General features: G+C 41.9%; 1 protein-coding gene across 6 annotated transcripts in view; it reads left to right on the plus strand.

Annotated features, from left to right (window-relative positions):
- The window catches only part of NFAT5 (nuclear factor of activated T cells 5), a 61936-nt gene that overhangs the window by 4636 nt on the left and 33264 nt on the right, over positions 1-24036 (plus strand). For 4 of the 6 annotated variants that reach the window (XM_062007108.1, XM_062007105.1, XM_062007106.1 and 1 more), the window contains exon 2: positions 16746-16871. In XM_062007108.1, coding sequence (XP_061863092.1) covers positions 16746-16871 — 126 coding nt within the window. Of the gene's footprint in view, positions 1-16745; positions 16872-23595; positions 23657-24036 lie in introns of those variants that run through there. The other 2 variants (XM_062007110.1, XM_062007111.1) reach the window with 2 other exon arrangements.

Consider the following 24036-nt stretch of genomic DNA (forward strand, 5'->3'; position numbering starts at 1 on the left):
GCATTTTTGCACTGCAGCAAGTAAGATCAGAACTTTTTATTTGTCTTCCTCCCAGTTTTGCGTGATGCAGCTGAGTAGCTGTGAGCCACTGAGGCTTTCTGGAACTTGGAAGCACGAAGCAAAATGTTAGTAGTCTCCTGAATAGTTCTTGCCCTAAAAATGTCATATGGTCAAAACTCAATTTTACTCTGTGCTTAAACATGAGATGATGGGAATCTACTTGTGTTTACTGAGAGCTGTTGTTACAACGTGAGCTTTTTTCTTTTGTCAATGTAAGTCTCTAGCGAGATGGTGACTGAATTAAGAGGGGTGGAACATGCTTTACAAAACAGCCTGCTTTTAGCTTTGGACTTCAGAACTAATATTAGCAGATTTTGGCAACAGAAATAATACTTAGCTTCTTTTTGTAAGAGCACTCAGCTGCTTTTTGTAGAAGGTGCCGTGGTGGATGAGCAGCGCTGACGGTCTGCCTGCACCTGCCTGTTGCAGCCTTTCCAGCTGCCCCGGCACATTCTGACTGCAGCCAACTGAAAAGGAGCCTATCAAAGTTCCTCAAATTCTGTCAGCCTTGTGAATGTCCATTCCTGCTTTGAATCTTTCTAGGGTTATTTTTGCTTTAAAACCAAACCAGTGGGACACGTTGCTGCAGGATGCTGGTGTGGTGCTTGGGAGGATGGGGGAGGATTTTGAACATGCAGGTTTTGGTGCTGTGACTATCCTAATGACTGAGCTGTTTAAACACACTCTTTTCCCTGCTATCTGTTCTCACCCATGTACTGTTCTCTGAATGGTGCCAACACAATTGTTTTTATTGTGCTTGCAAGATGAATGGGATTAGGAAACTGATCTAGAAGGAGTATATTGTACTTTAGATAGGATTTTCCGACGTTGTGCTGCTTCCTGGTCTAGCTTACTGTGCAGCTGCATGAGTTGTGGTGTCAAGACACGAAAGGGAGTATGAAGGGCTGGTATTAAATGGTGGCAGAGATAGGGTGAGATAGAACTGCCAAACTGGCTCTGCCACAGAAATAAATGCTCCTCACATTGTGCCTTCTGTTGCATTTACTCTGCCTGTGCTTTTTTGCCAAGATCAGGAGAGCCAGGCTTCCTCCTTGGGCTGCTTTCTTGGGAACTGGGGAGGGAATCCATTCCTTGAGCTCTGGAGCTGCAGGTGTGGATGGAAGAGGATGAGAGCATTGCTGCCGTAGTCTCTGCAATGCTTGCCTGCTGGTATCTTGAGTGTAAATGCATGGATCAAGGAGCAGGGGAAATTAAGAGCAATTAAGTAACTTTTGGGGTTTCTATTTAGTTCTAAGACTAGCTGGATTTTTTTTTTCATTGTCAGTTTTACTAATTTTGGATACTTTACATAGTTTTATGGCAGTTGTGGAGTTTTATGTTAAAGAATCTCCATATACTGTTGAATTCTCATGTCCCAGTTAAATGTCTACGTTCAAAGGAACCATAACTGGAGAGAGTATACTTCAGTCCCATGGAAGGGTCTGAGTCTTGGAATGAGGAGCTTGAATTGGACTTGGTTTAGTGAGATCTGGGCCTGAGCATGGCAGGGGTCGCTGGAATCTGTTTCGCAGGGCAGTGGGCTCAGGCCCGTCCCAGGCTGTCCCAGAGGAGGCTGCTGCTGAAGCCTGCAGGCTGTGCACGGGGAGGGGGTTCCTGACAATCAGGTGTGTTGAGTTCAGTCTTCTTCCACTTGCAGAGCCAAATGGGTTGGGTTTATTACCTTGTGTTTTTGACTCAGGGACCCAGAGGTTGGAAACCTGTTTTGAGTTACTGTGCAGATGTTCCTGATGGCAGATGTGCTTCAGAGGAAGACGCTCTTCCCCAATACTTTCCTTCTGCCTACCTTAGTCCTTTTTTCCTCTCTTCGCATTCTTTGATGCGAGGTCGTGACACTCAGCATCCCTTGTGTTTTGCTTGTTACAGGGTGTTCTTTGTGCAGTTCTGACACTTGCTCAGCTAGAGACTTGGCAATCTTTGACTCGTGCCTCGGGTAGTTCAGAATCTGTGTGTTAGAAATCCATTACAGCTCCTCATCAGAGCAATCTGTAGGATGCTGCTGTTTAGTACAGTTAAGAGGTACAATTTTTTTATTACATGTTTCCCAGATTAGAGGTCAAGATTTTTCAGTTTTTGTAAAGCATCTGATAGCTGTTTGTAAGTTTCCATCAGCACAGTTATCTTTTGGGATCTGTTGACTAAAAGTGATTGTCAGCCTGGAGCCTTGCTCTGACTTTGTACCGGTCCATAGATTACTTGGTTTTATGTGGAAATGCACTTCTGTTGAGTTGGAGAAAATGAATGAGAAGTAATGCTCTCTTTTATACAAAAAGGCAATGGCCTTTTGAAGTTTAGAAGTGCTGGCAAACCTTAGTAGGCATTGACAAGTGGCCATAGTGCAGGAGAAGTAAGGCATGTGGTCGTGTCTCTGCCTTTATCACATTTGTTATCTTCTCTGTATTTATGTGAAGAGTAAATTGGTGAGGTTGCATATCCAGACGAGTTTTGGCTTTCTCATCTGCAAGTACAGCAATTACTTTTAGGAACTGATTGAAATGAACTTTCAGATCTCACTTTGAACTGTGTTGTAACAGCGGATTCTAATGGGCACATAGTGCCAAATCTCAAGTTAACTGCTATCTCATCCAAGAGCGTGTTATGCTTTAGCAGCACTTGAAATGTCAATGCCCACCGTCAGTTATGTTGTTAACTGGCCAGTGATGTGTATGGTGAATATCCCTGCACCAGACTGAATCGTGTTTTCATTATTTACATCAATAGACCATGAAGAAGTGTTCTGCAATTCCCCTTGGTTACTTGTTCCTCCAGCAGCTGGAAAGGTTTTACAGTTGCCATATAAACAACAAGAGAGAATTTCAGGTCACCTTACGAGGTTTATAAAACTAATGCAGTATGCCAAAGGAGTGCAAGGTTTTGATACTAAAAGCAGATATGAGTTGTGGTGAAGCTCTGGCTGCTTGGGAAACAGCAGGAAGATGGAGAGCAGTTCCTGTTACGCCCAGACAAGGTGAAGCATAAAGGAGAGACTTAAAGACAGGAATAGAAGGTTTTCATATGTTCCACTCCTGTTGAGCAAAACTGATGCCAGAGGCCAGCAGTTGCAGTCTCCCATTGTCTAGGGGCTTGATTGATTGATTTATTTTTGTATGGAATCACTCAGCAGAAGAATCTGTAAGTTTTGATAGCAGCACTACAGGGCTTGGAAAAGAATGAACTGCAGAGTTCAGCTTCTGTTAACTGTGACGGTTTCTGTTCTCTTGGGCACAGGGCACTGTGACCTACTAATGTGACTGTTAACTGATGGTGGTCATGCCATCTGCTTTGTAAAGCGGGGCAGGCAGGTGCGTGTTGTGATGATCTGCCTCCACTGGGGAGTGGAGTGGGAGAGTTTTGGACAAGCGATGCTGGAGTGGGCAAAATATTTTGACAGGTAAGCTGTATCTATCCAGATATGATCCTTATCTGTGTGCTTGCCAGTTATCCACGTGAACTCTGACCCTGCCTGGACTTAGCTTCTGGTAATATCGTCTATCTTTGAGTTAGTGTCAAGCTTTAGCATATACAAGGAGTTGCATGGTTTAACTGAGGATACAGAACTGAGGAATTTGAGTGGAGTACCAAAGTCATGAATGGCATAGCACAAATAGGCCACACTTATGTCTTACTTTTCATGATTTCAGGGGTAAGAGACACCCAATGCTAGACCAGGCAGCAGTTTAAAACAAAAGACAGTGGTTTTTTCCCCTTTTTTCTGTATGCCATTTAATTGTGGAAACAATTGACAGATGTTTTGGGTGATAAAAGGATAAAGGGTTCAAGAAACTGTTAGGTTTGTAGAAGACAGATGTGTTTAGGGACTTGATCTGTAGCTAGCTGTCAGAATTTGGAAGACATTAAAATAGAAATACTCTTCTAAAGTTACTGGCTCTTGTAAACCTTTCCCTGTAGTTTGTTGCTATCAGAGAAAAGCTGTGGGCTAACCAATCTTCAATTTCATTTATTGTGACCATCCTTAAGTTTTCTATAACTTGCCAGTTCCAGAGCAATTCCACCACTGATTTCTTTCATTGCTGTCTCCCTCTCATTCCAGTGAGGTTTAGCTCTGTGGTACAGAAAGGAATCTTTTGTCCACATTTTGCTGTTAAATGGTTGGCTTAGGTTCCCACTTGTCTCATGAGAGTCATGTGTGAACATATTTGCAGAACTTGCTTAATAGATTCAAAACCTGTTTTTACAAACAACTCGCATCTTTATTTCCTTGAGGACTTCCTTCCAGGTGCCGTGTCTATCGAGCAGTTTTGCCTGTGGTCGAGTATGCACCTCATTAGTGGGATCTATTGCTATCTGCAGTCTAAGGGAGGCTTGGTGTGTATCAGCAGCGTTACTTCTTAAAAAGAACAAAGGATTTGTAGATGGAGAGCCTGGGATGTAGCTGTAGCACCTTGTGCTTGATGAAAGCTTCCTTTGAACAAATGCTGTCCCTAACACATGCTGCTGCATCTTTCAGGCTCACTAGAAGGGATTTTATTTATAATCTTCTTTTTTCTTTCCTTTTTTTCCCCTCCAGTTTCTGCCATGAGTGTGTTCAGAGTAGCTGCTGTTGGTGCTAAACGTGACAAAGCTGAGCAGGCAACATGGGGCTTGTGTGCCATGCTCCAAGGTGCCTGTGACTGGATGAAATGTGTGTGAAGCACTCGGGTGGCCTCACATTACTCTCAGTGTTTTTTAAGTGATACAATTTTACCTCTTAGTCTGGGATCTTGCAATACTAGAGGCAGAAGCTGCTGAGATAGAAGAGTCTTGGACTCCATCACAGTCAGACAACACATGTATTGCATTTACCTGCTCAGTCAGTTCATGAGCAGTGGTGGTAGAGATGCCAGGCTTTCAGCAGAGCCTTCTTTTAGCTGTGCTGAGGATTGTTTGTTAAACATGACTTTGTTTATCATCAAACACAGTGATTTGGTTATAACTAGAAACCAAAGTGATGGTAGGAAGCATAAATATTTCTCAGTTTTGGGATCATGAAAGAAAATACCTTTTAATATCTTACTAAAGTGAGTAAAGGGAGGGAGATGTGAAGGTGGTTTGTGGGCTTGAGGTACTAGTCATCGTGGTAGGAGTTACTGGGACGTGTCAAGTCTTATAACATAGCCTCTACACCCAGGTTTATAGTAAAATACTGAATCCAAGAGACAGCTGCAGTGTATTGACAATCTGCCTGGATACCTGTACTGTTTTATTCTTCATGTCAAGTATCGTACCGTAGCCTCAAAAGAGCTATGTGCATGTATTTGTCATTGCTGGTGTTGCATTTCTTGTTCTACAGCAAATGTAAGAGATGGCAAAAATAACTCAATTAGGAAAAATTGTGCAAACCTGAAGAGGCTGAGAAGCATTTTCCTGAGACAGGAGTAGAGGGTCAGGAGGACTCCTGGGCCAGAGTTCAGATGGTGCACTGCACCCACACAACTGACATGACTCTTCTTCCAGAGAAACAAAGTTTTCAAAGGGTTAATAAATAGCATTATTGATACTCTTTGGTCATACTGTACGTGGGGTCCTTTGAGCATTTGAGAAATGAGTCTTTGTTGTGACAGAATGCGAAGATGGGGAGAAAAACAATTAACATTCAATTTAGCATAGAACTGCAACTAAAGAATGCCATTGTTAGAACAGCTGTGTATGACAGTGTTATATGGCAAAATGAGGTTGTTTGAATTCCTTAATTGATTCTTCATACCTCCTGTATTTGGATTGTTTCCAAACATAAGCTTAGTTTACTTTCTGGTGAGATGGAAGGTTAAACCATGGCAACATTGGATTGATTTCGTTTTGGTTTGTTAGGGCATTGTGAATGGGTTTTTTCAAAACAATGCCTTTCTCTCAATCCAAAATGGAAAAATAAATGTGCATCTTTAAATCCTGCTTCTCATGTGTGATAAAGCCAAAGGGTCTGAGTGTTTAGCTGAGCAGTACCCTGTTGCACTGGTGTAGCTACAGTCCTCTCAGCCCTCAGCTGCTCTGCATCCTCTGCTGTGGTATTTTAGTAGTGTCCTTTGAGATTCTGTTTTTGTCTGAGTTTAAAACGGCATAGGATAGACTTCTCAGTAAGTCATTACCAGCCCGTTTCTTACAGTAACAATTACTAAAGAATGTTGTTCTCTCTGAGATGTGTAAACTTGGATGCAGACAAGACACAGGATTTATGCTGCCTGTCTACATTTATAAAAGTACTCTTTGAGCTGTGAATGGGGATAACTGAAACATAGCCAGGAAGGCTTTATTTGATATCTGGATGAATGCCATAAATAGAATTCAGCTAACACATGCCTTTGTCAGTTGTTGAAATTCAACTTTAAAAGGATTACTTTCTCAGCCCTACCCTGCCGTGCAGAATCCCCAATATTGCAATTAACAGCTCTTCTGAAGGTTAGCAAAATACTCCAGTAACTGATGTCTGTTTGATTACAGATTGCTTGCAGAATTTCCTTTTTAATATTAGCATTTTTGGTACCAGTGCTTGTGCTTTAAAAAATACAGGAGTAAAATGTTAGCTTTCATTTCAATGTTTGGGTACAAGAAATAATGATACTACAGTTATGATTTCTATGACTGAGATAGCTAATAATGTTACTGATTATCTTTAAAGTATACGTGTCTGTACTTTAATGTGCATTCCAGCGTTGGAGTAGCAGCATTTGTAGGCAAGATTTGAATATTGCAGTGACCAGTATTATGCCATCAACACAGAGTGCTGAGATCCTCTGCTTGGTTCTTCAGAGTGGCTCTGCACCAACATCAACCTTTGAATCATGAAGTTTTCTAGCGTAGACAGAACCATGGCATCTGCCTTTCCCTCTGTGCTCATGAATTGTGTTGATTTAGGGTCTGCTGCTTTTGTCTGAAGCCAGAGGGAACTGGAAGGAAGATTTGCTGTTTGGCCATGTAAAACGTCCTTGTATACACTGCAGTTTCTTTGAAAACCTTCCACTGTTGCTGTAGCAGCAATGTAGTTCTGCCAGTATTGACAGTAACGGGACCACTGGTGGGAAGACTTGCTCCGGTCTTGTACTACTTTACCATCTACAGGTACTCTGAGTATAGTGTGGCAGATAAAGAGGGAGGGAATAGTACTCAATAGTGTGTTTCCACTGCCCTCTTTAGAGGTGCTACTGAAATGAAGGCAGCAGTATGATGTCAGGAAGCTGACCAAGTGCCTTGCTGACACACCTTCATTTGAGGCTGAGGAACAGGAGACAAGGTAGTGCTGAGGAACTTGCTCAGAACAGGTTAATGTCTACAGGAACAGAAGGAAGTAGTCTTCACGTATTTTAAGTTACACTCTCAATTTGAATCTAGTCCTATGTTTAACCACATTAATCTGAGACATAAAGAAAGACACATAACACAAACATTGTTTTAGGGGAGCCACCTTCTTCCTACAACCCGGTTTCTGCATTTGTAAAAATAGGAGGTATCAGACTGACAGCATCAGCTTCACAAAATGCTTTAAGGTGTCTGCATCAAGACTGTCAAGTAGTGCATGGTGTTCTTTTGCCCAGCCTCACAAAGTGTAGGCTTTCTCTTGCTCTTTGGCTTTTGTATGCAGTTGTGCAACAACTATCTATGGTTTAGTGGGACCTGGCAGTGTTAGGTTTACAGTTGGACTCATTCTTAAAGGTGTTTTCCAACCTAAAGGATTCTGTGATTCTTTGAACAGTTACTGCATTGTATGTATTCTTATGTATGCTCAAGTAGGGTCTTCTTGCTCTGTGTGAAACTCAATCCTGTCTTCAGGGCTGTTTGCCTCGTTTTCACTACTGCTAAGCAAACCTGTGTTAGGTCTATTGAAGTTGTAAAGATGTTAGAAAATACACAAGCTGTGATCATCTTTAATATATCATAAATCCTCTTTTGGCAGATAGAGAACAAAAGCTGATTTACTCTTTATGTTGGCTTTTTCTTTCCATCTTCCAAACCTTTTTGTAACTATATCGTATAAAATCTCTGCTGTACCTTAAGCAGAGCTGTTGTTGTCTGATTGTGGATGATTCTCACCACTGCAAGTGAGTGTTTGGATCTTCTGTGGAGTACTCAAAACAACCAACCAACCAAATAACAACAAAAGGGAGAAAAACCCCAAACCTCAAAGGACAACAAAACCACCACTGGACTAGAAAGTATTTTAGTGGTTACAGATTCATCTGGCCAATGCCGATCTCAGTCTGTTTCTGTTCTGTTTTTATGCACTGGGTGCTCTGTCTTTCTCCTAGTTGCCTTTCTCAGACTCTCAAAGCTTCCTCTGTTGAGCTCCTTAGCGAGCCCTTGTTACGCTGCCTTGGCTTCCCGCCGGCGTGGTCCCCGTTCCGTGCGCGGCGCCAGCCCCGGATCACTGTGCCATCCCATGGGACTGCTGTGCCTAAAATATTCCACTGCCTATGGACAAATCCTGTCTCATTTGCACAGGTATAGCTATGTGTGCTCTGTAGCTGTAGTAATGTTTTGTCTTGCTAACAAGGAGACAGAAAAGCAATAGACTAAGTTTTCACTGCAGAGTTTACTCCACTGGGTCCTGCTGTTACTTCTCCCAGTTTAGCTGAGCTGAAGTGAGAGCAGTGACTGTGCTGTGTAACAGGGAGTTTCTGTATTGGTTCTAACGCTTGTTATGCTTGAGAGTGGGCAAAGGCTTCTGAAACATATCCTCTGCATCCTGTGTGCAATAACCAGACTTGTTCAGTAAATGCTTTTCCTGGGATCTGCAGGAGAAGCTGTTTTGTCTTTGGTGGATGTGTGGAGGGCTGAGAACTGGAAGGCCCTTCAACTGGCTCTCACAGGTTCTTCCTGACAGCAGAAGTAGTTTGCTTCAAAGTGTTCCCACTCTCAAGGTTTTGCATCCAGCCAAATCCGCGAGGGTCACACGACACCGACATTTGCAACAAAGCAAGGCTTTCATTAGATGGTGAATATTTAGAGCTGACGTAACATTCCTCCTGTTCCCTGTCATCCTTCTTTAAAAGCTGTTTGTGAACTAAGCTAATGTGGTGGAAGTGGTGGCATACAATAAACTCAACCAGTAAACTGTATTGTTTATCACTGATGCTGAACTTGTGAGTGCAACACAACTTCAAGTGAAACAAACAAAGCAACCACAAGGGTTCCTGGCAGGTTCAGAGGCCCAGAGTTTTCTTGTGTAGTACAGATCTTGATTTTGGCATCTCTTACCCACCAAGGTTGCTGGAAGTTATTCAGTTGTATCTACAGTTTTATTCAAATGCAGCTACCTTTGGAGCAAGGAGTAAGTCAGATCCTTAGTTGACATTTGGAATGCTTGTAATACACATTTAGCCCAAGCCAGAGACTTAGTATGGACTGATCAGCCTCGAAGAATCTTTATACAGGTGAGTATGGGTGCTCTGAATCTGAATTTGTATATTTAGCTGGGGATGTGGTAGAATAAAGACACTTGTTCCTTTATGGAGTTTCTCCAGCGTGCTGAGCATGTGTGCTCCACTTCTCGCCTGCTTCCCATGTTGCAAAGGCTACCTGCAGCTTCACCTATTTCTAATTGTTTTTTAATCTTTGTTCCATATAAACATCTCTCTTTGCCTGTTTGCTTGCTTGGTTTGTTTTTTTGATCAGCTTAGAGTACATCATTAGAAGAGATTTCTGCTTGGATGCTGCCAGCTGATTAGAAGAGTACACCAAGGTTTTGTCTAATCTCTGGTGTGACTGTCATGTGCTGCAGCAAGGAAATGGCTTTGGAAGAAGCAGCCAAATCTGTACGGGTATTAAAACATGTTGAGGAGACTAGCATCAGTGGGGATCAAATGGGCAGCTATTCAGTGCAGGGAGCTTATTAAAAGACAAGGATTAACTTTGCTGTTGTTCATAAGGTCACAGAAGTGGTGAGGGATTTCCAGGATGTACCTACCTTTAAAAGCAAAAAATATCTGCTGCAAGTGGAAAATGCCCTGTCTGTGCCTCCACTGCAAACAGTTGGGCTCGTTCTCATCATCACCCATTTACTGATCATGCTCTTACATGTTTGCCTTTTGAGTGGGAAGGCTGCCATTGCTTTTTAGTCTCGGGGTCGTGATAGAGGAGATGCTGATGAAGAAGCCCCCAGCGTTAGAGGATGTGAAGTCACAGGGGCAGGTCACCATGATGGAACAAAGAGGGCTGGTGGAGAGCCAGGGCTCTATTTCAACAGCTTCCTCAAGGCTGGGCCTGAGGAACATCCTGGAGAACTGGCATTGGTGCAGGAGTTGGAGCTGCAGCCAGGTGAAGTGATGTCAGACATCTTTGTTGTTAAGAAGAAAACTGTAGCAAAAAAAGAGGGATGTTCCAGATTATCATCAGAAATGGATTTAGAAGCTATTACATGCAGTGGAAGGATGGCTTCAGCTAAAGGCAGGAGCAATACTCCATTCTTGTTTCTTTTTTTAATGTGTTCTTAACTATGTGATGTCCAAAATAAACTTGAACTGTTGGGGAAATGGTGGCAGGTTGACTGGTTATTGTGTTGAATTTACACTGATTACTTAGAAAAAAAAGAGAGAACACATGCTTAGAAAGCAGGAATGGCTATTTTACTGCATATTATACTCTCAGTTCTGGAGGAGGATTCTGTGGTGCTGTAGCAGTCTGGAGTACATGACCTTTATCAGGTGGTGATAGCAGCCTGCCTCTGCATTACTTATGGCCTCATTTGCTAGTAGGTCAGGGCAAAGTTCTCTATCAAGTTCATGACTTGGCTTCTGTGTGTGGAAATTGTGTGGCATGAATTTGCTTCTGGTACAGAATAGCAATGTGTAGGGAGATAACTGGTGTGTCTAAAAGAGCATTACATGACACTTCAGGTATTTGGTAATAGTGGCAAAATCCTGCCAGCATTCATCACAGGTGAGCCCGCTGTTGCTTTAAGCCTTGGAAATGGGTGTTGTCTGCTTTCCATATCTTCTGTGCTCCAAGCCTCAGCAAGTGCTGAGTTAGAAGAAGCAGGTCTTTAGTCAGTTAACCAAAAGGATCTCACTGAAATTCACAGGTAGACTTACAAAGTGTGATAAAAGTTTGAGGACAGGCAAGTTCTTTTGTAATGTTGGGAACCCTTCCTAGCACAACTGGAGTTAATGAGGCACTGTATTGCTAGAAATTGCAGTTCTTAATCTGTGGAGCTGAAACTGCAGTGTGGCTACAGCCAAAAAGTAATTCAAGATTCACTAAAGATGGGCCACCAGCCTTTTGCACTTCCACTGTAGTATCAGATCAGCTTCACCCACTGTTTCCCACCTTCTCAGAGTTTATTTTGCCTAAATCTTTGAGGCCTTGCCTCTTTCTCTGACAGAGTTCCTGTCCCCAGCTGCTGGGACAGATCCAGATGCATGTTGACTCAAGGATACACTTGTGCAGACTGACAGTAATGCACCCAGCCCTTGGACAGAGAGCTTTTGTTCAGTTCTTTGAATTTAAAGTGATCTGATGTAATTGTGTTGGAGCAGTTTATACTAGGTGAGCATCCCTCCTAGCAGTGATTTATAGCCTTTTGTGCATCCTTGGGGTCTGTTGCTGCTCTTAGGGACAGTGGTGGTGGGCACCTTTCACCTGAGACTGGAGGCTGGCTCTGTTCCTGCCGGGAGCCCAGGGTGCTGGAATGCTGGTTGTTTGGCTCGGGTGCACTGTTTTCATGTGCTACAATAACAAGCACATCCAGCATCATATTACTTGATTATTTTTTGTCACTATTTCGTTTCTGAATGTTTTACTCTGTTTCAAGCAGTGTGCTAACAAACATTGACCTAATGTTTGATGCTGCATGAAATAGTTTTGTGAACTGTCAGTGTAACTGGCAGGAAGATCAAAGTTACAAGCAGCTGATCTCTGATGAGAGATTATAGGGGCAGGATAATCGGATAAGGGGCTGTTGGAGAAATATGACACTTAAAATACTTTTTGTAAATCTGCTTGTCCTTATATGTCCTTGATTGCAGTAGCAGAGTTGGTGGAGCCTGGGCTCCTCCAGTTAGCCTAGTTGGGTTGAGTGAAGATGGGAAACGTGAAGTTTGTTGTTAATAGACTGTCTGATAACTGATTGTGACAAGTGAAGGTTTATATGTGGAAATGAGGGTCACTCATGACTGCTCATCAGTATTTTGTTATTTGTGTGTTGGTCTTGCTTATGCTTCATATTAACAATAATCCTGAAATGCATGTTCCTCTCTTCCTGTACACAGAAAGAAAATGAGTTTAGGGGAGATGTTGGGTATAAATGGAGCCGCTTCTAGCAAAAACTCCAGAAACTTGAGATCAACATATATTCTTCAAGGGGATTTGAAATCAGCAATAAGTTATAAGACACTTGATTTTATCAACCAGCTGAAACTGACTCATTGAGTCAACACAGTGGCTACTGAGAACAGGAATTCTATCTATGTGGTTTTTCTTACTGATTAGGTAGAATTACATAATACTGCTGAGTTTTTATTTTTGCCTTCAAATGTAACACTGCATTTATGTAACAGCTTTTTTGTGGGTGATTTCCACATGAGTGAACATAAAATCACAGCAGAACATTTCATGTAAGTCTATATGCATATGTGTGTGTAAAACAGAGTGATAGAGCTTTAGCTATTTAAGTATATCAGATGTGGAGGGAAGCTGTGTCCTCTGGAGAAGAATGAGTTTCCTTGCAACAACTCTAATCTTTCTGGAATTTGTCAGCTATTGCTTTAATGCTATTTATAGTGCAGCATATATAAACATTGGCTTGTGTTTAGGTGAAAACACAAAGTTTCATTTGAAGTCTGATTTCTGTAGAGCAGGTTTGTTGCAGCAAGCTGACTTAAAGGTGCCCAGACAATTTCAGATCCCTCAGAAAAGTGTTGATAGCTCCTCACAATCCAGTTCACTGAAGATGTGTTCTAGACTGTGAATTTACACTTGTTCTTCAGAAAAAAAGAAACAGAAGTTGGTGGGTTTTTTGGCATTTTTTTTTTTAAGTATGAATTTAAACTTCTGCCATATCTTTGTGAATCATGAAGGGTTTGTGTTGGAAGAGACTTTTAAAGGTCATCAAGCCCAACCCCTGTGAAATGAGCCAGGACATCTTCATAGGATCATAGACTTGTTTTAGTTAGAAGAGACCTTAAAACTCATCTTGTTCCATCCCCGTGCCATGGGCAGGGACACCTTCCAGGGATGAGGCAGTCACAGCCTCTCAGGGCAGCCTGTACCAGGGCCTCACCACCCTCAGAGTGAAGAATTTATTCCCTACATTTAATCTCAGTCTCTCCTCTTGCAGTTTGAAGCCGTCACTCGTATCACTACATGCTCTTGTAAAAAGTCCCTCTCTAGCTTTTTTGTTGGCTTGGAAGGCTACTGCAAGGTCTCCCTGGAACCTTCTCCAGACTGAACAACCCCAACTCTCTCAGCCTGTCTTCATAGGAGGAGGCAGCTCCATCCTTTATTTTTGTGGCCTCCTCTGGACCCACTCACAGCAGCTCTGTGTTGTCTTTCCTGTGCTGTGTTAATGCCATGGTTTTGATCTCTTTCTCCTTGTGTGTTACCTGTTACTCCCACGTTTTCCCTCCTTTTTGGGATATTCTTGCACAGTATTTCTCACGCTGCTGGGAGGGGAGGGAAGTTACAGGGAGCCATAAGAGCAGAGGGAAATATAGACCTGGAAGAATTGGGGAGGTAGAGGAGACATTGATGGTGACCAGGGCTGTGCTGTCTGTTTTGAACCTTCATGGTTCTATTTGTTCACCTGTTGCACTAGGTCTGTATTCTCTTGGCTGCAATGACTTCCTAAGGAGTGTTCCCTTCCTTCCTAGTAGCTTGCTTCATACTCTCATATTTACAGCTGTCAAGGCTACTGCCAGCTTCTCTTCTGAGTATAAGGTGCATCTTCAGTTTTAGGTGTGGTATCCAAGTGTATCAGGATCAAAACTAGGTGTTGTATTTTAGACCATGTTTCAAGTAGTTTGGTCTTTTATCAGTGAAGCGTGAAATTTAAAGATTTGCTCTTAATGGTCTTGTGATCTTTGGTAATGCTCCTCAGTTCTAATGCTGGCTTTCCCCTCCTTCTCTTTATCATATTGTTAGAACTATTCACAAAGGTTATGGTTGTGCTTGCTGTGGATTACTGCTAAAACGTGTTTCCTGAGAAGAAATATGCTGGGGGAGTTCTGGATCTGAGCTTCCCTTGAAATCAGCAAACTTGTCAGAACCTTCGTCATATCGGAGAGTAAAAATAAATGTCTTAAACAAAAAAGACAACAACCAACCCAAAGGAAAAAGCTCACTCTTACCTAGTATGAGTCATGGTAGTGCTATGGTGATCAGGGTGATCTCTCCTCAAAGAGGACTTAGTGAGAGACAACAGAAAGGAATAAAAATGTGTGTACTCAATGCAACACATACATAACAATACAAAGATTTCTCCACCTATGTGCACATACACACACTGTGTTATGATCCCCCAGTTTGGGGTCCATCTCTAAACGTTCTGTGTGACAGCAGTGCCTGGTGAATTGTTTCCAGTGTCATAGGTGTGAAGGAATACTCAGCATAAACAGAGATGCCCACCAAGTGAATGCAGCAGTTTTCAGTATTGCCACTACTCCTCTAGAGGCAGCAGCAGTCCCAGCTCTGGCATGATGTGCGTGAGATTCTTAGGTGGCTTTTAGGAAGAAGTTGTTGCAGGGTGTACTTTGAACAGAAATCACTTTTTATCAACTAAGATGAATGGGCATAATTTTTCCATACAAGAGTTTCCATACCTTGGGTTATAATTACAGTGCAGTAGCTGCTGCAGCACTGAACATCTATCTGCCTGTGTCTGGTTTTTCAATAGAAGCAAGTCTGGATTTTGGTCACCTCTTGTAGGCAGTGATACCTGTGCCAGCCTGAATAAACTGCCAACTGCTGCAGGGGTGATGATACTTAGAGGCACAGGGCTGTCAAGTAGAGAAGTACCCCCTCACATCATAACTATATCTTAATTCAGCTGATATTTGTGCTTTTCTTTGTGACAAAAACTGAACCTTTCATTCTTCAGTCTCTTGAATAACCATCTTGAAGGAACTCTGTAGTTCAGTAGGAAACAGACCCTCCCGCATCTTGTGATTTCCAAACGCCACATTTCACTTGGAGGATCTTTGGACGTGTTGGTAGCTCTGCCATTGGCCAGGCTTATAGGAGTCATTCAACATGGAAATAAGTAATCATTTTCTCTGAAATCTGCTTGGGACTGTGTGGTTCAGGGAAGTTTCTCAGAATGCAGCATGACAACTAACGTACGCCCGCAAAACACGCGGCACTGGCTGCGTTTCTGTGCTTGTGAAGTGTGAGGTGCCTGGGGAACATGTGTTAGACTGGCTTGTTTTTAGAAAGGTGCAAACACACATTTCCTTCTTTCCTGTAACGTCCCTGGGCTTTTGATGTGAAGACTTGCTTCACAGCTTGTGAAAGATAGAGAACTGAGCCTGAAAGTCCCTGATAGCAGCTAGAGTAGGTACAGTAATAGGGCTCTCACTGATGCCTCCGTGTGTGGAACCAGGTTTGACTTTGCAATGACACCTGTTGGTAAGTTGTACGTTTTAATTCAGGATCAATGGAGTATAGTTGTTGCTTCATAGGGAAAAAAACCCTACAAATGCACATTGAGTTTTCCATATCTATCTCGGGCATCTAATTAGCACATGTAAAGGAATTTCATAAAGGTCTGGTGTAGAATTGTTGATGCAGTTTACAGCTGCTCATCTAGGTTATTTGCATCTCTGAGTTGCGTGTTTGAAAGGACATGTCACTGGTGTATCCCCTTGAAGAGAACTCACAGCTGTGTGCTCGTGCCTGTGTGGAGCTGCGGTCTCAGAGTAGCTCCTGGTACATTCTCAGGTGTTGGGTGCAGTGAGGGCTGTCACTCCCTGAACTGTGGCTAGATGCCTGACAGTAGGCAGTGACTTGGAACTGTCCCTGAGCCTGGAGGAGCGGGTGGAACGTGAGGCTGTTGCCCTCACTTCCTGTGTCTTGGCTGCTGAAGCTTCCAGGTGAGCTGTGTGATGGCTGTAGCTGGTTCACAACAGAAGTCACAAAAAACTCCAAGTCCTGGGAGGTTGTACTGCTGAGGAGATCTGCACAGTTGTATCAAAGAGCTTTCTGTGTAACACAAACTGGCACTGGCTGTTTTGTTAGTGGAGACTGCTGCCTCTGGGGCATCTGCATTAGTTTACAGGAGAGTCTGAGGCAAAAGAGAAGTTGCAGATAAATGTAAACAAGGGATCTTACATAAGAACTGGCACTCTGGGGAAGACTCTATAGGAAATTCCACGGGTGATGGTGCTAAATTAATCTCTTTGGAAGTCAGTTTCACAGTTTGAGTTCTGAGAACAGGTTTGTCTTTGATTCTCATGTGGTTCTGCCCTTGATTCTAAATGAGTACACTTTCTGTGGAAGTCCATGAATTATTTCTTTGTTTGAACAAGTTTGTGTCCTTTTGTTTCAGTCCTGAGAATGTGTGTATCTTAGTTCTGTGGTTGGTTTGTCGTCTGGAATAGCTGTGTTCGTGATGTTAAGATCTCCAAGTGCTTAATGTAACCTTTTCAAAACCCTCTGAAAAGGTTGGATTGTAGTTCACGTCTCATTGTTTCTCTTCTCTGCAGAACATGAATACATTTTTGATTAAATGTGTTTTTTTTGTTCAACAGAATCTGTCTATGACCTTCTCCCAAAGGAGCTGCAGTTACCACCTTCCAGAGAAACATCTGTAGCATCCATGAGCCAAACAAGTGGTGGCGAGGCAGGTTCGCCGCCTCCAGCTGTAGTTGCTGCTGGTAAGCATTCTGATTTATTCGGTTGCTTTGTTAAGGTTTGTAATGTTCTGGCCAACATGAACAGTGCTGGCAAAGTTTTGACTGTAAAACAAAGCTTGTGGAGAAGTAACAGAGTTCATTCTGGGAGAATTTAGGTAATATAAATGGAACTAAACTGGATGATCTAAATTATCAAGTATTCTATGTTAATGGTTTCTGTATTTCATATTTATCTTCAAGAAATGAGTTTTGCTCTTCTGTTACGCAGTACTGGCCTGTTTCCTCCTAGAATCCACTCTGTTACTGGAGGTAATAAATACTAGTTTGAACTAAAGCAGCAGATTCTAGCCAGGATAAAGAAATGGAAGGGGAGATTGCATTCTGGGCCATGAAGCTTTTACCAAACTGTAAGGAGGAAGAAAAGTCATGTTTTCCTTTGAGACCAGAGGAAGCACAGTGTTGAAGCTTTATTCACACCTAGCTCTGTAGTGTAATGTATCACAAGGGTCTCGTACCTGAGGCTATAATGTATGTCATGATGCTACTTTTATAAACTGATCCATTTAAATTAGTTATTTTTCCAATTGGCTGCATATAAAAATGAGGCATGACCTTTTAATCTTTGTCTTTATCTTACTCCCAGTCATGTCTTAGACTTTAGTCTAAAGACTCTGGCATTGATCTTCATGAAACATGAAGTCAGGATTTAAGGACAAAGTCCTGATTCGTGAGGTTAGCCTCAGTGCAGGTTTACACCTGGAATTCTTGTCAATAACTTGTGTATATTACTAAACATTTGTGCAGCGAGGAAAAAACGATCATTATGCTTGTGATGAACACATCTTCATTGGATAAAGGTGTTTTTTGCATAATTTGATCCCCATATTTCTTACAAGGTCATAATTACTTAATTGGCCTTAAATTGTTGCGTGAGAAAATTCTGTTTAAGGTGAGGATTCAGATAGCTGCATTATTCTTTTTTTCTCCCTGTGAGCTCATATGCATTAAATGTTTGTGTGAGAATGTCTCCCAGATTTGCATGGTTCAGGAATCCTGATCAGAAACTGAAGCAGACTTGTCAGAGAAACTTTACAGCACTGCTCACCATTCATGTTTTGCCAGACCTCTTCTGAGAGAACCTGTGGATTTAACTGTGCACAGTGGAACTTCAGTCACTGAAAAAGAACTTGATGGTTTTACTTATATTGAAAGGATTTGGTATTTTTATATCACTTACTAAAAAAACAATTTGGACATATATTTCTAAAATCAAAACACTTATTGATTGGTTTGGTTCAAAGACATAGAAGCAACCAAATCCTGCAGAAGCATGTATCTTGAGAACCAAAAAATCCCACAAGCCCTGTTACACTCTAAATCCACAGATAGACATGAACTGCTAATTAATTCTATATCTAACAGAAAAGACTTAAAAACTTGAATGGAACTAAATGTCTGTTACCTCTAGGTATTTAGTGCCTGCTAACAGCCAGTCCAGTTCCTTTTATAAAAAACTAAGGACGTGTTAGCTGTGTTTGGGTGAAGCTGCAGCACAATCTTCTTGCGTGAAAAACTTCAAAAGACAGTGTTGAGATTTTTTTTGTTAACCCTGAAAGGAGACCTACTGGTTCTACGGAGAACACTTTTCAGTGTCAGAGAGAGTAGCTGCACAAAGGCCATGAGCTGATAGCAGTGCCAAAAGAAGAGCTTTTCGTGTGTGTGTTGGATGGAGGACCCTGCTTCAGGCTGGAGTTATCCTGGATGGGTTCACTGCAGGTCTGCACAAATGCCTTTGGTTGCACAGGGAAAGGAGCACTGAGGGAGGAAGGACAGGAGGAGACAACTTGTCTCAGTGGCTGTTAGTTTGCACAGGGTTAAATTATTTACTGAACTGTAGCTTTGGAGACCTCCCATCAGTGTTGTGACGATGCAGTTCAGGTTCTGGGTGCTGTTAGGATCAACCACATTTGTCCAAGTTGTTAAAAGTCACGTTTAAATACCCAACCAACCAGACAAAACCCCTCAGAGTAAAGACTATTTTTGTTTTCACTGCTCACATCACTGTCCACTACAGTGAGGGCAAGAAGAGTCATGCTGTGGTCTCTTACAAAGCCTGTGTGATGACCAGGATCCTTCAGCAGCGCGTTGTGCTGGGTACACGTGTGAGGAGCGGTGACCAGCCCAGGGCCATGCAGTGGCTGCCCAGCTCCCAGAGGCTTCGGGGAAGGCTCAGCCTCAGTGTTCTGGCCAGTGAATGGTATCATGTAGTTGCAGTGGAACATCTTAGTGGATTTTTCCCGAGTTTGTTTTCTGCTCCAGTACTGCATCCTTAAAGAAAATACATGTATCTACATAAAAGTTTACCTGAAAAGAGATCCATAGGCCATATTCCCAAACTATAGAGACAGAGCAGAAAGCTGAAAAGAACAGTCCCTGCTCCTTCCTCTGGTGTTGGAGAACTTGTAAATATGTTGTACCCCAAATGTTACACCCCAAGGGTGGACAGATGGTTGGGTATTTCTGTTAATAACTACCAGAGCTGTTTTCTCTTTAAAGCTGGTGACAAACTCTTAGGAACAGAGGGAGGAACATCAATGTCTATGAAAGTTTTAGGTGGAGGTAGGAGAAATGAATTTACTCTTTGCAGTGGGTCTCAGCAGATTGTTTTATAATCCTCTCTCTCACAAATTCATGCTGTGTAGTGGCTGAGGAGGATTGCTTCTTTAAGCCATCGTGAACTCAGTGTTCTGAAGTGATGCTGGGGCCTCAGCAGCTACCTTGGAGCAGCAGCATGCTCTGGTGTTCTCAGTTGACTTCCAGATTCCCAGAAGTGTGTTTGCTTTTCATTGAGGGTAGCTGTGTGTCTCTTCTGCACCCAAAGCTCTCTATTTGCTCAAGAGGATTAGAGACGTGTTTTGGTTGCATTAGACTGTAGATGTCCCATGTTTCTAGATAAAAGGATGCATCATGTTTTACTGTTCTCTTTAATTGCTTTAGGATTGCTACAGTGTCTTAGAAAGGTTGCTGCCACATTTTCAAACTCCTGTCACCCAGCCTCCTGTGGTAATGAGAAATCTGGCTGGGCTATGGTTTCTTAACAGGAAGATAAGAGGAAAATGAGCCTGGCCTTTGTGCATATCTGCATGCTTATACAGGAAAACACTAAGATGTGTTTTACATTTATATTTTAAAAGACAGATTGACTCTTCATTTGCCTGTATCAAGTCCTTAACAGTAGACTGTAGGTGCATTTTTGAGGAGCTGACACTATACACATGACAGGATGAGGAGGAAAAATGACTCTCTCAACCTTGGTTTCCTTTATCTGAAATTTTCCCCTTGTTTTGTGTAAGGCTCAGTGTGTCTCATTTTTTTCTATGTCAGCTCTAACACCTCACCTCCCTGGGAAATTACAGGGTAAGGATAGTTCAATCTCCATAGTGCTGCAGGTAATCTCATTGACCCTTGTTTTTAAAGGAAGGGCTAATTTGAGCTGCTGCTCGCACACGGTGTGTAGAAGTCAATTGCAGATATGATTACTCTCTGTAATGAGAGGATTACATTGCAGGGAACAATCTGAAGTGTTGAGAGCTTTTTACTACTGCTGCAATAGTTAAGACAGTTTGTTCTGTGCTTCCCAAAACACAAAGTGAGGTAATATCTGGCTGAAACTCAGCTTACCTGAGACTCCTCTGTCAGTCACTTACCTGTGGGGTTTTGTTCCATTTAAGTCACATTATAGGTGACAAATAGATATATTGCTGCAGTTAACTTGTCTGGTTTTTTTGGAGGACCAGGATGGACTGTTTTTAGCAGAGATCACCTTGCAGGAGCAGACTTCTAGTTCTTCCATTTGGAAGTTTATTTTGTGATTTACAGAGCGTTTTTAAGGAGTATTACAATGGAATGTTCCTGGTTGGGTGTTCATTAATTTGTTAAACGTGTATCTCATTAATCCAGACAAAAGAGGTATTACCCACTCTCTGAATGTCAAACAGGCAAGTACAGTTTAATAGAACTCTAGGATTCTGAGCTGCAATTCATGACCTGAGCTGCTGTCTCAAGCTTCTAATTCTGTTGTTCTTCTGGAAAGCAGAAGGGAGGGAAAGGATCTGGTTTTACTGCTAGCAACTGCTCTCTGTGCTTGTTATTTGAATTACAAGTGTCTTTGTTCAGGGGACAGGAAAAGGAGGATTTTGCCTGGTGTGGTACCAGAAACACATTAAATATGAATCATCTTCCAGACTTCTGAAATGTGTGAGGGTGTCATGCTGAGAAATGTCATTGTAAGCTGTGCCTGGAGATCTCTTAGATGAAATAAATGGGCCTGAAGCTTTAATAATGCTTCTACGCAGTATTTTTTAGCTCCAGTTGCAAGGAGGGATGCTGGATTCTTTTCAGTTGATTCTTAAATGTTGAACAATTCTTTTGTGTTGCTCAAGACACGTTGAACAAGTGCTTCAAATGCCTGAAATTCACACTGGTAATTTAAGTCCTTTCTCAGAGGCATCTTTTCTAGTTGCTATCTCAACACCTGATTCTTTTGGGGATGATTAAGTTGTGTTTTTGACCACATACTTTAAACAAGTATTGCATTTTCATCTTTTATCTCCAACAACGGGAATGTTCAAACCTTCTGAACCCCAGTGAAGAAAAGTGTTACAGAAACGTATTTCTCTGCTTCTCATCCATTCGTTCTTTCTGTAGCAGATCTTGGAATGAGCTGCTTCAGCTTGATGATCTCCTACGCTGCTCTCCATGTTCCAGAGGCAAACATATATCTTCCCCTGTTTTTTTGTATTGTTCCCTGAGATGATATTTCCTGCCTCGTTTCCATTCTGACAATTTCCAGTTCTTAAACCGAATTCTCTGCAGAGTGGAGTTCTTGCTGTAACAAAAGGGGAACGGATTTTATGCCACTGAAATGTATTTATTGATCTCTTTTTGCATTCTTCATATTGGGATACAATTAATCTGTGCTGTACTGAATTTTTCTGGCTCCCAAGCATCTGTGATTGTATCCTGGGAAAACACTTGGTGAACAATGAAGCTTCACCTTTTTGTGGTCATGTCCCTTTTGCTCTCTGTTTTAATTAGAAGGACAAACTACTTGTTCCAAACAGGCAATATTGTATCTTTTTGATCAGAGTTGTGAATGAAATACTTGCCTTAAGCATTTTTTCCCCACTTTAATTATTAAAATAAGGCTTTGCCTCTCATCTACTACTCCAGAGAAATGGATTAAAAATACTTTCATAGTGTGTGGTGTAGAGACTGGATGCTAAGGGTCATGTTTTCCACTGCCAATATAAGGCTTTCTTCACCATTCTCAAGCTAAAGAGTCTATAGTAAAGTCTCACAATGGAGATGGGGAGGGGTTTTCTTTTGTTTTTCTGGGTAGCTACAGTCAGGCTTCTTAATTTTTTATCTTTAATGAAAATATTTTGTCCATTTATCATCCTTCCTGGTGTCATTACTCAGTTTTTCCTGTTGATACAGACAATAATTACCAGAGATTTTAAAAGGGATATCAGTGCTGCTACTAATTATATTATCCTGGGCTTATAATTACATGTTGTAAACAAATTATTCAGAAAAAAAAGATCCTTCTTTGTAGTTGGTCTCCAGTGCCTGTAAAAACTTCCATTTCTTTGTAGGCTTTTCCCTTCCTCTTCCCACCACCCTCCCAGTTGGAAATGCCTTCCTGTAATTTCCTTGGAGGATGTCTTCCAGGGATTTCTGTCTGCAGTGTGCTGGTCTTGGTCATGTGTTACATACTTCTTTCTTACTGAACTAATTTAAACCAGATCCTAGTGCTCTTCACAGCACCAGGATGATGCTTGTTCTCAGTAGGACAGTGCCCTGGCTTTTGTGCTGTTGTCGTGGCATCGCCTCGTAGCAGCGGCATCAGAGACTTCACGAAGGTCTACAGGAGTTCTTCATTTCTTAGAAACAGCAACTGTAAATCTAAAGAACAAACAAATCTGTTTCTCCAATTGAAGTGCTTTTTGTCAGATCATCATACAGCTCTCCTTTTGGGGTAGTGGGCTGCAGAGGGGGCTGAGGAGATGATGACAGGTAGAGCTTGGAGAGAGCAGCTGAGGGTCCTAGAGTTCTGACTTGCCTGTCTGCAGCGGGTTATCGCTCTGAGTGGGGAGGATCTCGGATACATGGAATTGGTGTGTGTGAGCCACTAACAACAGTTCTACTGAGATACCTAAACTTGAGTGTTAATTGAATAACAGATGTCATTTGTAATAAAACCAGATTGATTGATGCAATTACCCAAAGTATAATGCACTGCTTCATTCAGCATGTGAATGTAAGGGGAATTTACTCTGTTGGGCTTAATGTAAATTAAATTAACCTACCTATCTTGAATCTGAGTGTTTTTAATAACTGGTGAATTGGATTGCTTTATTATATTTGCTGGGATGCTAGTTTTTTTCTCTATTAATACACTTAACTTGCATTCTAGCTTCGCCATTCAGAGACAGGCATCGAGTGGTGGGTTGTGTGACAGTGTCTGTCAATAGTGAAGACAAATAGTGCCAGAGACACTTAACCCATCCAATCTCACCCAGGGTATAGGTCGGTCTTGTTTTCAGACTTCTTCATAAGTCTCTTTTCTTTCTTTCTTTCTTTTTCCTTTTTTTTTTGTTTTATTTCTGAATAGTGGATTGATACTGATTTGAAACTAAACTTTTTGGAAAAGTTTTTGACATTATCTCAATAATACAAGAAGAAGAAAAGTAGAAACCCAAGTTTGGCATGTGAGGTGTTGAAAGCAGATTTGCAGCCACTTTGTAAGTTCTGGTTTTTACCTTTAAAACCTTTGGCAACACAAGGGTTGATGTTGGAAGTTTTGCACCCAGTGTCCTTCTGGTTTTGTTCTGAAATTGTTGTTCTGTGTCCAGCAGTTCAAATAAACCAATTCACACATAAAAGCCTTCACCAAGGACATGACATGTTAGCTAAGTTGACACATGTAATAAATGAGTGAGTATACTTCACATATAAAGCTTACACACCACCTAAACCTCACTCTCTGTGGTGAGGTTTTGTTTTTGACACTGAATTGTTTTCTAAACATAGGCCAGGGGGTCGCATGGGATACAGGCTGAGTTCTGAGCAAAGGGAGAGTTCTTTAGTGGCTTCTGCTAGTCTTGGCTCTCCATGCACAGGT

The sequence above is a fragment of the Colius striatus genome, chromosome 14 (genome assembly GCF_028858725.1).
Source record: "Colius striatus isolate bColStr4 chromosome 14, bColStr4.1.hap1, whole genome shotgun sequence".
Classification (NCBI taxonomy): Eukaryota; Metazoa; Chordata; class Aves; order Coliiformes; family Coliidae; genus Colius; species Colius striatus.